Source organism: Calypte anna, chromosome 5A, assembly GCF_003957555.1.
Source record: "Calypte anna isolate BGI_N300 chromosome 5A, bCalAnn1_v1.p, whole genome shotgun sequence".
NCBI classification, from domain to species: Eukaryota; Metazoa; Chordata; class Aves; order Apodiformes; family Trochilidae; genus Calypte; species Calypte anna.
In genome coordinates, this window is record NC_044251.1 from 33,777,873 (window position 1) to 33,792,929 (window position 15,057).

The following is a 15,057-nucleotide window of genomic DNA, read 5'->3' on the forward strand; positions in this document are numbered from 1 at the left end:
TCTTGAATGGTAGTCATGGACATGCAATTTACTGGTCTTTTCCATCCTGTATAGTCCTAAGGAATGGCCACAGCACAGAATATAAAGGTTATCTGATATAAAAATTTAATTTTAAAACAGTTTATATAGCCTGAGGATTCACAGAGCCATTGGTCTTCTAACGTGTTAGAAGCTGCATGCCCTAATCTTGTTTCCTTTGATCCACTTTCAGCTTTTTATCTCGCATTCAGTCTGTATGATGGCAGGAGAGAAGCATTTTCCTGTAAAGGAGCTTAGGTTGATAGAATTTTCATAATCTTCATGGATGTCTCTCCCCAAATATTCTTACAGCTTTTTTTTGTTGTTGACGAGTTCACCTGGTCTGTGAGGCTGGAGTTATCTCTCTGTGATACAATCCTGGTTTTGCACTGGTGGTAGGAATAACTTGGAGGGTTGTTGGGGTTTTTTTGTCTCAAAGGCCAGATGTAGAAAACTCAACAGGGTTTGATAACTTCAGACACTTCAGACTCAGAGTCCTCTGTGGCCACTGTGCTATTGCCATACCTACTGCATGGTCCCCTATGGCTCTGTAGTTACTCTTTTATCTCATGAATATATAAGCCCTTCAGTGGCAAACCCTTCAAGTCTTAAAGCAAAAACAAGCCCAACAGCAAATCAAACAAATAACCTCGTAGTTGAATAGAGGTGGCTCTGGTCCAATGTGAGAAAATGGTAAAGCATTAGATACCATTAGATGTTCCTGCAAATCAGGCACCTACTTTTTGTACCGCACCCATCTACCGCCTGAGGAATTTCACATGAGCTTGTTGTTTGGATTCCTTAGCATTGCCACTCCTATATTAGACTCCTACTATGACTCTTAAGCTCTTTAAAACTGCACACCCATTTTGATATAGGGAACTGTAAAAGGGAACTGCACCATAACCATTTTCAGTTTCTCTTTTTGTTTCTGCTGTTGGAATGAGAGGAAGAGTAGACTTAGAACCAGTCTCATAAACGTGTATTTATGATCTGCTGCGTACTCACACTGCATTTCACATGGATAAGCATAGGAAGGAAAATGGTAAAGATCAGACAGCTGTATTTGGGCATAATTAGACACTCACCAAAAAGATTTCTGCTACAGAAATATTTAAGTTCTATTTATAAAACAGTTGTGTGCTGAAAGTGATTATCCTAATGCAGTGTACAAAGTGGCAGAGAGGGGAGGGGGAAGCTGTTTTTTAATGAGCAGTCAATGCTTTAAACTGTTTAATATTGTCACTTTCTCAATTTGACTGAATATTGCATCAGCTTAATCCCATTTTCTGAAAATAAATATTTGTTTAATATATATTTAACTGCAGTACAGTGTCTACTCATCTTAAAAATAGCTTTCTTCCAGTTGTTTATGTCACATTTCTCAGTGGCTTGCCCTTAACCTAGCATGCAAACCTATATATAATGATGAATGATTTCTCTTTTCCATTTAATAATTTGTAAAGACAATCAGGAGTTATGTTCCTTCTTAAAATCTTAACGTAGAGCTGTTAGCTGGTAGACCAGCAAGCTGATCTATATCAACAACAGTCAATTTTTTTTTTTACTTTGTGACTCTTTCGTTCCTTCTTTAGATGGTAAAATCTGGAGTCCCCTTCTAGATATAAAATAAACTACTGCATTTCTTCTTTTTAATTTGTAACTCTGCAAGTTGCATGTAGTCTCATTCACTTTAACTAAAAGCACGTAGCTAAACAGACCACTGTTAATTTAGGCCAGTTGCTTGACATATCAAAATTAGTAGCATTCCTTTAATTTCATAGAGTACCCTCAAGGGATAATTCATTTTCAAAACAATAGAATAATATTTTTTAATAACAGAAATTCTCTAAGCAGGAAAATGTCTTGAATAAAAGTTGTGTATATTTTATGTAGTAAAAGCACTTCCATTTACTTGTTGAGCAGTAGTAAAAGGTTGAAAAAGGGGAGTTGCTCATACAGTGCTGTGAGAACATCAGATTAGAGGCAGTAAAATTACCTCCCACGTAAACATGAATTTAAATACTTGCTATTTTGCAAGGTTACATTTACATTACTTCAGGAAATCTAAGGCAGAGTGAAAATCTAACCACGACTGACTCCAGAAGTGCTCTGAAGCCTGTCCTTGTTTTTGAGCATAAAATTCCCACTGATCCCATACAGAAAACAGAACAAGTGAAACTAAGATGATCCTGCCATAACCATTCCAGTTGCTAGGGTAGCAAGCATTAAAAAGAATGAGGCCAGTCAAGTTTGGATATACATTACACCTGCATTTCTTTAAAGAGAGTTGGTAGAAGGTGCGCACCCTAAGGCCTCAATCCTGCAAACTCTTACATGCGTGTTAATTTCACATGTATGATTCATCTCTTTTGAAGTTGATTCACTTATAATAAGTGTCTGCCAAGTCATGGCCTAAGATGATCCGTACTGTACAGCACCTTAATTTCTGTGAATCCTGAGCACTCACAAACTGGTCAACATTCACATGTCTTTATCTTCACACACATGTCAAACTTCACTCATAGTGAATATTAAGGATCATACCAAAACATTTATTTTCCTGCTGATCCATTAAAATACTAGTATACATTGGGGCTTTTATCTTCAGTGTTATTGATAATGGGATCTAGCAGTGAGGTGGGGGTGGGGGGATACTAGAAGCACTTTTTGTTTCGTTGGTTGTTTCCATCAGAAAGACAATGAATGACAGCAGCACCATCAAAAGGCTAAATTGAGTAATATAGGAGAATTAGCATTGTTTCCATTGGCTGTGTTTGACCAAGAGCCACAGTTTGGTAACAGAGCTCACTTACAAAAGGGAGAGTCAGGAGCAGTTCACAGGTGACAGTAGCTCCTCATGGTTTTGCTTATCAGATGGGGCCAGACTGGGTAAGCAGGTGTGCACCTCAGGCTAACCTGGTGATGTTGGCCTTCCCTCCATGCCTTGAACTTCCACTGGCCAGCAGTTGCTGTGCTTTTGGTTTTGTTCTGTTACCTTAGAACAGGGATCACATTTGAACCATTCTCGAGAAGTTTGTGGCTCATGACATCAGCTGCACCTCAGGTCAGCTGAACTGTGACCCCTGTGAGGCTTTTGTAAAGCCACAGGTGAGCAGCTCTTAAAGAAACAGCTTATAAAGAAAAAAATACCTCTCATGTCCCTAAGACATTACAGTATCAGAAAATTCACAGCCAGGCTCTTGAAATATGAATAACACTCTCATGGTAGGTACAGGACAACAGAAGTGGTACTCTGGGTAGGCTTAAGTTTCTGCAAAACGTAGATACCATTTGGGTGCGAGTAGGAACAAGCTGTAGTGCAACTTACCTCCCACATAGTTTTCATGTTGAGTGATGGGAATGTAAGAAGTGGTCCGTTTGCTTTCTTGGTTGGATCTGCTTTGCACAGTTACAATACAAAGTTTAAATTCTAAGTTGCCCATTACTGTTTGTTCCTGTTCTTCCTCTCCCTTACCCTCCTCTATTAACAGGCAGTGGTGTACATGTCCTCCTCTTCCCGCCATATCAAGAAACATGATTTTGAACTATTCCCAGTCATTGGAACATTGTGCTTCTATTTAGAAATGTTTTGTTGTAAGCATTTATTGCAAATACTGTTAGTTTCAATACTTAAATATTTCTATTTATTTATTACAAACCAATTTTTTCCTCATGTAAATTTGTGGTATTAAACACATTAATGGGGTAAATGTCCCCAAATCTTTCTGTATCAAAGACTTACAGAGTCACACACAGTGTAGCAATGTCTGTGTGGTGTAGGTAGGACATGAAGTGCATTATGGAGGGTATCTTGTCACTAGTGAGAAGTAAAAAATAATAATAGGAGAAAGAAAAGCCTGGCTCTTCACTGGAATCCAGAGGTACAGACTTTATGTGCTTCATACAGGAGCACACTGAGGGAAGATACTACACAACTTTACATGTTTTGCCATGTTTTATTTTGTAGTGCAGCCCCATTGCATAGCTTTTATTTTAAAAAGCTCTAGTTTCATGCTGTGATTTCAAGTGTAAGGTGAGAAATGAGGAATACTCCAGGGCAGTCGCTGGAGAGGATGCAGACACTCCCCATGTTCAGTTCTGTACCCTGAACTTGAGTGAACAGACGTGTTCTGCTTTAATCTATTTAGTTGAGATTTCTTTTCAGGTAATTACTGTTCTGCTTAAGACTAAAATTTCATACATGTAGAATTCATTCTTCTCCACAGACTGAAATATAAGAAGTTGTCCTGTTACTTACTGGCTCAAGGAGATGCTTGTGGATGTCTAGCCATGTTGTAAGGGACCCACCTGAGGAAATACCTTAGATAACTGAACAAATCTGAGCATGTGCTGTTCCAGCCATGCTTTGCCATCAAACAAAGAAGTATTTTAATTTATTGTTGACTGTCAATTAAAACAAAGTACAATTTTAAAAAAATCTCTCTGATAGGTTAAATAACCTGTGTTCAGAAAAGCATAATGATTCCTAGAGCATCTGTACAATCCTTTAATTAATAAATTAAGATCTGGTATGAAACATACAAGCTTACATAGGCTTAATATGGATAACTGTAAACTAACTTTTCATCCAAGAAGTAAGCTAGTATTAAGGTAAAGGACAAAAAGGTCTTTGAAGAGAAAGGGATGATGCATCTGTTTCATTTTCAGAGCTGAGCTTAATACTTCCATGATCTTAGTATGTAAATTACTTTTTGATAGGCAGGGCAGATCTTTTTACTACATCTGTCACCTTGGAGAAGATTCATTGTTTCTGTGATGGTGGTGAATATCATATAAAATTTTTCAGACTACTTGTGCATATAATCAATACTGGATTCAGGAGAAAAAACCTATCAGTCCAGACATTTTCTCTCTTTCTTCTATTCCTTTCATAAAGGCACATACAAGTGATTAATTTGTTACGAGAAACGGGAGCGCATCTTTCAAGTCACGACTTGGAGAACACTGGAACCATACTCTGCAGGTAAATGTGATACAAGGTGAGATGGCCCTCAGATTGGCTTGGAGGGGGATGGTTTTTCAGAAGACATTCAGGATGGAAAATGGTCTGAGGCAACATCCAAGAAACAGTTGGGTACCTGAAACATGATGTGGCTTTTTCTGTGCAAGACTAATAATGAGGAAACAAGCCAAGGGAGGAAATTAAGAATCAGCCCTTTCAGAACATCATTAATTCAACAGGGCTCCAAAGTAGAAACTGTTGTGGGTATAAGTGAACTGGAAGGAAATAGGCCCCATTTTTTCATCTTGGACTGAGGAAGGGTGAGGAGGAGGCTGTGCAAGGTGTGATTGAACAGCATCTCTGTTTGAGAATAAAGCTGCACATAGTGCATCATTTTTATTTTCTTAAAATCCACTTTTCACTTATATTGGAATGGCTTCTAGTCTACCAATCATATATAATTATTCTTAAAAACTTAATCAAGTAGATAGGTTTAACCCCAGAACTTTTTAAAAACTACTCACTATCTCTATATTTAACCTTTAGAGGACATAAACCTCTTTTTAAGCTGATTTTCTGTACAGTTGCTTCTAATATATAAGGTGATCTAATGATATGGATATATATTATGAAAAGAAATAGATGCTTGATTTTATTTTTTCCGGTACTGGTCCTGAATTACAAATTACTCTGAAAATCATAAAGTTTTTGTGCATTTCCTGAAATTACTTCTGGTGTTTGCTTCCTTTCTTCTTCTTCTCATAAAAAAAAAAAAAAAATATCTCTGAGAACTGGCCTTTATATCAGGACTTGGCAGGAAACCGTGAGACTTAACAGGAACCAGCTGGTTCTGCATATTGTCTAGAAAACTACAGGGTCAAGGTAAATCTTATGTGTGGTCTGTATAGAGACTGGACTCTGTCTTTTGAGCAATTCTGGAACCAAGAAATGCAGGCTGGAGTGTTTCCATGGTCCTAGCATGCTCAGAGGAGGCTTTCATATAAAAGAGTTTTACCAGGAAGTTAAAATGCACTTCCCAGGGCACTGCAAGTGATAAGACAGAGTAAACCCTTGGTCTGCAGAATTTCCATCTGCCAGGAATGCAGGAGGAGTGGTTCAGGGGATAGTGTTCCTCTGTAAATAATTGGCCCCTTGCTTAGCCCTGGTGCCATATGCAGAACCAGTCTGGCTTCCTGATCTGGGAGCAGCATGTCAAAAAGAAAACAAAGCAAAAAAAGAAGAGAACAAGGGTCCTTTAAACAAACAAAAAAAGAGCGGTTCTGATGCAGTTTGTTGCAGCGTTTTAAGGAGGATTGTACACCCTGCCATCTGCGTTGCCCAATCTTCTGGTGTTCAAAGCTGGTATTTTGATAATAAACTTGTAAAGATATTTTGAAATTTGCAGGGGTGGTAGGAAGTTTGGTATAACAACAATGTGTATCTTCCAAATTGAGGGTGGGAGAGGATGTGTGTGCAGAGGCTGAATGAGGACTCAGTGTGGAGTAGAGTACCTGGGGTGAGAGGAGAAGAGGCTGTTCCCACCTCCATGTGGGTCAGGAGCCAGAACCTTGGTGCTCTCCCAGCTAGCAGCTTGGACTAGCAGCCATGGCTGCTGCCCACTGATGGACATAATGGCACATACCAGGAGCACAGCCAGCCTAAGGCAGGGCTCAGGCTTTGAGAGTGCAGTTTGTGAATGATGGCTTTTAATAGCATGGCAGGTTGGAAGGGACCTCAAGGATCAACTGGTCCAACCCTTGTAATATTATTACATAGTTCCTACAGAGCTGAAGGACTTTCTCCCCTCTTGCTGTTCTAGAGGGCCTGGTATAGTCTTTTCCACCAAAGTGGACTTCTTCCACAGAGTGTTATTCAGATGCCTAAACCTTGTTAAATCTGAGGTGCTGGTTGGTTGTTCTCCTATCAAAATGTCTCTGATATCTCCTCTGGAGTGTCCTCAGGTGACCTGACCAATACACTCATTTTTCCAGCATGCTTGGGCTCACATCTCTGCCTGCCTCTTACCTCCTCCCTTTAAGCTTTCTCTTTGCAGACACTAGCACCTTCATGGCAGTCATCATCTTCATGGCCAAGCTGCTTATAGAACAAGCTATTTATAATTTCTTCATTCTGTCTACGTTGAACTCTTTTCTTACATCTCTTCTATCCTTTAATGTGCCTTCAGCTGCAATTTTTACCAGTTTGAAGTTCTCATCAAGGCAATACACCAACTTCTTGGGGTTTAGAAGGACAAAGCTGCTTGCTTTCTGTTAAGCTCTAGTTATGTTTCCCCCTTACTTACCCATCCTCAAACAAATTTGCTTCCATAAAAAAACATGAACAGTGATTTCTCTGTTCTAATAGTGTCTCATCAGCTTCCTTCTGCTTAGACTTATGATTTTAGACAATAATAGAGTAGTTCAGTTGGAAGATTCTGGAGATAAAATAAAATTGAATGTGTTTCTTTGGCATTGCTGATGTTTGAGTGGGAAAGGAGTCCCAGCCAGAACTGACAGCTGGATAGAGCTGACAACTGGACAGTATCATTAGGAAATCTTGTGTAGGAAGCAGAGATGCACATAGGTACAGCCAAGATGATCTAGTTGTTAAACCTTCCATTGTTTTACTTGCTGGTTTCTTTTATTTCAGTGAGAGGTGCTAGTCTGAATTTTAGAGTCACTTTGTTGATGTTTGGTGTCTGGCTTTGTCTTGAACTGAGAAAGAAATCCCAGTGTTAGTAATCTGTCAAAAATAACAGAATCTCTTCTCATATTGCAGTAATACTGTTTTGGAGTTGGTAAACTGTTGCTTTTTTTTTTTTTTTTTTTTTTTCTTCAGGGAAAACAGCCTGCATAGAATTGAGATACTCTGACCAAGTCTGTACTTCATGAAATTAAATAGAGGCAAAAAGCCAAACCAGCTTTCTCACTTTCTCTTTCATATTCTTAGATTTCATGAAATTATATGATGTAATATACAAGGATGCAGCCTTTCAAAACCAGCAGCTTTCAGAGTAAGAGGCCTCTTCAATTTAATATAAACTTGGGACATGGGATATTATGCTGGGGAATGAAGGATAAATATGCCTCTGCAGGAATTAGGAACAGGAATCTAATGCTTGTTATCTTTCAAAGAAGTCTGTCTCAGCTAAAAGAGACATGGAGATGCTAGTTAAGAGCAGTACTCCCAAATGTATGAAGGATAGAATAAACCATGCCTTGTGCAGGACTTTTAACTCGCTTTTTGAGGATTTTCATCTAAAAAAAAAAATGTGAGGGGGGGAAAAGATATTTTTTCTTCTATCAGGGTGATAAAAAAAAAAAAAAGTCTTTCGTGATTGCTTTAGAAAGGAGAATCACTGAAAAACAGAGCTTTGTGTCCCTGGGAAAGATGAAATCCTAGTATCTGAGGGGGCAGGACAGAACCCCAAAGTGACATTTCACTGTACGTACTACTTCCCAGATCTAGAACTGCATTGGCTTTTTTCCTTCTAAACCCACTGAGGCCCAAGCAGCTGCAGTCCTGGTATGTTGACAGAACACCCCTTGAACAGCAGCTCCTGGTGCTGAGTTTGCTTGATGCCAGTGTGACAGGAGGCACAAAATCATAGTGTATAATTGCATTATCACTGTTCATTGTATCTTAGCTCTGCCATGATTATGGCTACATTACTTATGCTGAGACTGTGAAATGGGTACATAATAATTCTTTCTAAATGCAAGAGTGTTGATAGGCAGCATACCTCGGCTTATCTGCTGCAAATAGTATTAGTCCAAGTTTAGTACAATCCAATTCAGTAGTTCTTTGTCAACAAAGCAGATTTTAAATATTGTGATAAGTTTACATCAACATTTTTTTTATTCCATTTCATGACCTAAAAATGAACTTGGTGCTTAGAGGGTGCATTTGTAGCTGGCATTGCTGGCATAAATATCTCTGAAAAAAATGTGTAAAGCAGAGGTTCTTGTTGAGAAGTCCAGTGTATAAATTTCACTATATGAAGTACACTTATAGTGTGTAAAGGCAAATACAGATGTGTTTGGTTTGACTACAGAGATTTGGAATTGGGGAAAATGTTTTGTGGTGGTGTTGATTATAATTAAGTGAGTGACTAGTAGGTTTCTTCTGTTTAACGTGGTATCTTACAAGCTATGTCCCTTTTTATTCTCCGGGTCCCAGTCCCCACAGAATACATTTCTCACTTGGTCAGTAAATGGCTGCTGCAAAATTGAAGATACTTCTGTGTATTTGGATTGCTCTGAGGTCACAGAAGGAGATCACTTCACAGCATTGACCTCTGGCAATGTGGGTTAAATTGCTCTTTCTGAAGAGGTGCTATTAGGCACTTAATTTTCAAGTAAGGGCAGCGTTGTTCCTTGCTTATAGTGTTACCAGCTGAATTGTCCTGGGTGTGTGGGTAATATTTCTAAATGTACTGGTCTGTGCCCAAAGTGATTTTGGCTTTGCACATGGCTGAAAGATGTGATTCTGTTCAGCAAATGGAGTGCTTTCCAGTCCACTGTTGGAGGTGTTTGTAACTCTCTAGGCTAGGTAGGCTGTTTGTTTGTTCCTTAATTTTGGGATCTTAACAGCATCAGTGGCACGAGGCTTGTCTTTGTAAATGAAGATAATTCTTGTGTTCCAGAAGTGGCTGGTAAACAATTTATTTTGTTTTACTGAAGCTTACACATTTTCTTTATTGCTTCTTTTTCGTGCAGTTTCCTTAAAGACTTCCCACTGAGCTTCCTGTTAAGGCCTCCTTTTCCTTCCTGTGTTTTCTTACTGCTTCTGAGGGGCCTTTTTTATGATGGTAGTTTCATTCATGATTTACTGATCCTTTACTTCATGCTATCAGATAGAAGCACTTTTAAACATCATAGCAACCCACTCCTACTTCCCTGTGCCCCAAAGGCCCCAGCTGCAGGTCTTCTGCCCTGCCTCAGGGCTAGCAGGGTTGCATGTAGGAATACACACAAAGACCATTTGCTTTCCCTTTTCCTTTCTGACCTGGGGCTGCTGCAAGCAAAATCTTCTCTCTGATTCTCTCCTCAGAGTGTAGAAATTAGAAGCTTCGACTCCTCTGAAACTATTTTTTCAGCTACTTAAAGAGATTTAATCAAGAACAGAAGTTATTTCAGCCTCACAGAGAGCTATATGTTGCAGCCTTGTGTTCAGAGTTTCTTCCATTAGCTTACCTGTCTGTCTGCCCCTTGCATCTTCCAGCCCTCTCGACTCCACCAAGTCTGCCTGGCTTGGGTGTCATACCCAGGAGCCCATCACAATCCTCCTTCCCTGCAGCCAGCAGTTTGCTGTTCATCCCCACCGAGCACTGTTTAAGGCAGCAAACTCTTAATAAGTTTGAGGAGGGTTCCCCCTCCCCTAATGAGATTCAGCCTCACTTGATGATTATCCATGTGGTTCTGCTGAAACAATCTGCAAGCACACAGCAAGCTCAGGTCTGAAGCCTCGACAGATGCTGATACCTTGACAAAACCAAAGGTAATCCTCTCAGCCTTGCTGTAAGTTCAGCCCATCTACAGGCTTGGTACAGAAGGTCACACTGTTGCATGTGTACAGACTGTTAGCCCCTCTTTTACCAAAACAGAAGTTCAAAATGAACCTTAAGTAATGCAGATGTGTGAAGAAACAATCTGGTGTACATTCCTCTGAAAACTTTAACTCACTTACTTGTATATGATTAATTTTGATCCTTTCAGTTTCTTCTTATACCTGGCAGATAGAAGTCATCTTTTAAAAGATTTTTTTTTCCTTGCTACCCATTTAAATCTTAGAAAGTATCTTATAACTCAAAAAATGTACCTGTCTTACTGTCCAAATGATATTGTACAAATATGTTGTCATAAATTCTGCTAGCAAACACAGTTATGCAAACTTGTGAAGGGGGTTTCTTAGTGGTGTTAAGTAAGGCATGCCAATTGCTAGCACGCTTGCTTGTGCTCTTACTTACGGAGCTGCATCTTGATTTAGCCATTGCCCTCCCCCCAACTCATTTCATGAGATAAATATTGTGTTGTGAAATATGAAACTGTATGTATGACTTTTTTTTCCCCTTTGGTCATAGTCACACCCACTATGTGAAACTAGCCTGTTGTAAGTACTTATGGCACTGCCCTATTAATTGAAGGAACTGATTCATCAAGCTGTGTTGCTTGCTCAGCTATTCAAAGCTGTTGTAATAGTGCTCCTATACTTACCTCTCTACCCAGGCAGCCATGTTGAGCCTGTTCTGGTGGAATGCTGGCATACTGAGCTAATTGGCAGGACCCAGGAGCACTCTGAAATGGACTGAAACCAATATTAATTATTCTTTTTCCAGCCTTACAGCTAAAGGTGATGTGGATGGGCTGTATGCCTGGTACCTAGCTGGTGCAGACCTGGAGCAAACTGGTTATGATGGCAGGAATCCCATACAAGTAGTAAGTGTGCATATGGCTGTACTCCATGTGGTGTGCTAGCTGTGTGAGCAATAACACACACTGTCACACAAGATTAGTTTGGAAAACATAAATGCTACTTTGGGGACTGTAAACCATATTAGAGTTTGTTGCAAACTCAAGTCAGGGGCTGTTCCGAAGTAATAAATTTTTGGAGCCAGAATTTTCTCATCTATGTCAGAGGAATTAAAATTTAAATTGGATTTTAATTACTTTGTGGTAACATATTCTTACTTCCCACAAGTAAGTATTTGCACATCCTGGTGCACAGGATGGCAGGATTTATTCATGTTTCTACTTACAGGCAGAGGCTACGGGGCATAAAGAGGTTCTTGAATTCTTTAGGCAAAAGCAATAAAAAAGGTAAGATCTCATTTTTATGTGCTGGGTTTCTGAAATGTACACATCAGCATACACATGTATGAAGGGAGGATTTTGTAGTTAAGGCCTAGTTCACCCTAGAGCATCTGGGTTCAGCTGCTGCTCCTGCCTTTGTTTCTGATACAATTCAGTATAATACTTCAGTCCTTCTTAGTAGAGTGGGGCTTCTCTTCATCCCTCTCTGTGCCTGAGCCTGAAAATGCCTTTGTATGGTCCATCCCACAGTGTGGTTCTGAACCTGGCTGAGAATCTAAATGCTATGGAAACAAAACCACTGAGGGCAGTAATGTCTTGTTCTGCTTGCTCCTTGTGATAATTTGCTCCTCTGTCTTGCCTGCTATAGAGAGGAAAAGACTCTTTATCAAGCACTTTTCCAGGCCTGGTGTTACACAGCCCAGGAGCCTCCTGCTCCAGCAGAGCTGCAGTAGAGGTCAGATCCTGCTCAGAAGGTGCTGTTGTGGCACCTACTGCCCTTCCACCTGTGTTCTCCCTCTCCCTTTTAATGGAGCACCTTACACCAGCCCATCTTCTCATGTAACATCCTCAACCACCACAGTAAAGAGGGGACAGAGTCCTGCTGGACAGGAGTCAGTTGTACAGAGGATGCAGAAAAGCAGAGCACTGCTGAGGGTTTGCTGCCCCTCCAGGCATGGGACAAGAGGACAGGACAGTGCCATGGCTCCTCTCTAACTCAGACCTTCAATGTAGCTGCTTGATGGTCCCTGAAAAGGACTCCCAGCCTGGATCTCTTCCATGCTGCTTTGGTAAAAGGGGTGTTTCCCTGTTGGCCTGAGCCTCGTGCTCAAAGCAGCAGATCTGACAGATCTTTCTATGGGAAATTTGTCTGGGTGTTTGACTTTCTCTCGTGCTGTGCTGTAACTGGAAACATTTTAGACACATTCATTTCTCAGAACTCCTTTCTGATGCAATATGTTGATTTAGATATCTCTTCCCCAGTGTATTGGCAAGTCTAATACCAATATTAAATATTGGGAGGAGATGGATCTCCTTTATTTAATAAAATTAACATAAAATCTAGTTAAAGGTTTTTCTGCATCCATGGCTGACTTGCCACTTGTGTGTCCCATTTGACCACTGTGAGTAAGTTATGTGTATGTAGGTGGGGAACTGCAACTGGAATGAGTAGCATTTTTTATCACTATGTATTGGTCTAAATGAACATAGCACAGAACCGGGGGTCTTTTTGCTTTCCTTTTTTGGGGGATTTTCTTTGTTTTCGCCTGATGTAGAATGGTTGGGTATAATTACAGTGTTGAGCATCTAAATGGAGGTTTTCCAGTGTCCAGGATGAAGATGCTAAAAATACCTTCTGGATATGGGTTATGTTGTAAAGGGATTTTCATTTTCAGTGAAATACGTCTCCAAAACTAACTTCTCCTTTGTAAGTGAGGAGATAATGTATTAAATCCTCAGCTCCTACATGGATTGTTTCTTAATTCCTTTGGACTGAGCCACCAGTAGTGTAGGCAGACTTAAGGAAGTCTTCAGTACCACATGAGAACTTGCTTGGCAGGCTACAAGGTAACCTCAGGAAGGTTTCAGATTCTGCCAAGATCTAAACATCCATATTCTCTTTCTTTAGAGGCTATAGAAGATGGTCACTCCTCTTCAGAAATGCCAGCTTTGAACATTTGTGGTGTGAAGCAGTTATGGGAGGAAAAAAGAAAAGGAACAATTGTAGCTGCTCTTGGAGCATACAAAAAAGCTAAAGTTTAGACATGTTCTTCACTTGGGATCACATAAAGTTCTTAAATGATTTTCTAAAAATTATTTGCTGCTTTAACTTCTAATCACTTTTCTGGAAAAGAATGTCATATGAACAAATGAGACTGCAATGAATGTATTGCCTTTACAAGTTCTGTTTTTAAAGAGGTCGTTTGAATCTTATATTAAATTAATGAGGACAGTATTGCAGGCATAGCAAACGGAAATGCTGTGGTGAATTCATACCAAGAAGAAACAGTGGACTGTGCATTTCTGGGTTTCAGCTAATAAAATCTCTGAGGAACAATGTTGGTTTCACTTTGTCTGTTTTTTGCAATGGCTTGTATCACTTCAGTTGCTATTACAGCAATTGTGAGTGTCAGTGCAAACAATTGAATCAGTCATGGGCATCTGCCTGCAGTTGTGTACTAATCTTCACCAATGTGTCACTATAAAACCTCACTTAAAATGAGTAGGAGGCAGATGCCAGAAAGCATGTTTGTGGCACTGTCTAAGTGAATTGATTGTTTTGTTTCTAATAGCATCTTTCCCACATCCTGACCGGAATATAATCAAGATTGCTACATGCTGGACACATAATTCTTTGGACTGTAATGTGATCTCAGTATTAACAGACACCGAGTTTAAAGTCCCAACACTTTCAGACTGAAGAGAAGCAATAGATATCTTTACAGCTGCTCTGGAATATGTAAACATAGAGAATACTTCAGGCAAATGCATATATTGAGATTTCACCTACAGCTTCTGCAATAATCTATGTGGATTTTCTATCTGCTTCATCTGAAGGGAATCTTTGAAGTGCAGATAGTTTTTCTTTTTCCTCTTTATACTCTTCAACCTTCCCACAGATTCTGTTATCGTGAAGAAAAGCTGCATGGGCTATTTGCTGAGCCTGCTTGGATCCAGAGATTCCCAAAGTATGTTGCATATCAAATCCTCCTAAAATAAGGGGACACATAGTCTGAGGAGATGCTGTATAAGCTCCAGTTAAAAACAAAACAAAAACATTAGGATGCCTGAAATTTTATGTGGAGAGTAGTGCACCTCTTCATTACAGTCATAAAAATTGCAACAATGCTGTTAAATTATTAAATAATTTGTAATATAAAGCATGCTTATATTTAATAAAATTGATACAGAATTAAGTAAATGAGATCTAACAAAAAACCAGGCATCAAATTAATCACCTTTTTGGTGTCCTGTCTGTAAATACATTAAGGTGATGTATGTAACAAAATAATGTTTGTGAAAATTTTTACAATCTGGAGAAAACCCATGCAGAGAATCTGCTTCTTATGGTATTTGGATCCGTTGTCTTAACTCTTGCCTAGTCAATAATCTAAAAGTAGATGGCACTGAAGTAGGAAATTCTTTTTTCTAAAGATTCTCAGATGCAATAACTTGTCTATAGCAGCATCCGTTCTGTATTGCTGTACAAGGACTGCAGCAGAGTCCTTGTACAGAAGCATGAATATTCTCACACTTTACAAA

At 39.5% G+C, this 15,057-nt stretch overlaps 1 protein-coding gene across 2 annotated transcripts in view; it reads left to right on the plus strand.

The window, feature by feature from the left end:
• ASPG (asparaginase) overlaps positions 1 to 13,852 on the plus strand; it is a 47,179-nt gene extending 33,327 nt beyond the window's left edge. The window contains exons 13-16 of one of the 2 annotated variants that reach the window (XM_030451974.1): positions 4,919 to 5,005; positions 11,322 to 11,421; positions 11,744 to 11,802; positions 13,424 to 13,852. In XM_030451974.1, coding sequence (XP_030307834.1) covers positions 4,919 to 5,005; positions 11,322 to 11,421; positions 11,744 to 11,797 — 241 coding nt within the window. In that variant the 3' untranslated portion in view covers positions 11,798 to 11,802; positions 13,424 to 13,852. Of the gene's footprint in view, positions 1 to 4,918; positions 5,006 to 11,321; positions 11,422 to 11,743; positions 11,803 to 13,423 lie in introns of those variants that run through there. The other variant, XR_003987651.1, reaches the window with a different exon arrangement.
• The last annotated feature ends 1,205 nt before the right edge of the window (positions 13,853 to 15,057 follow it).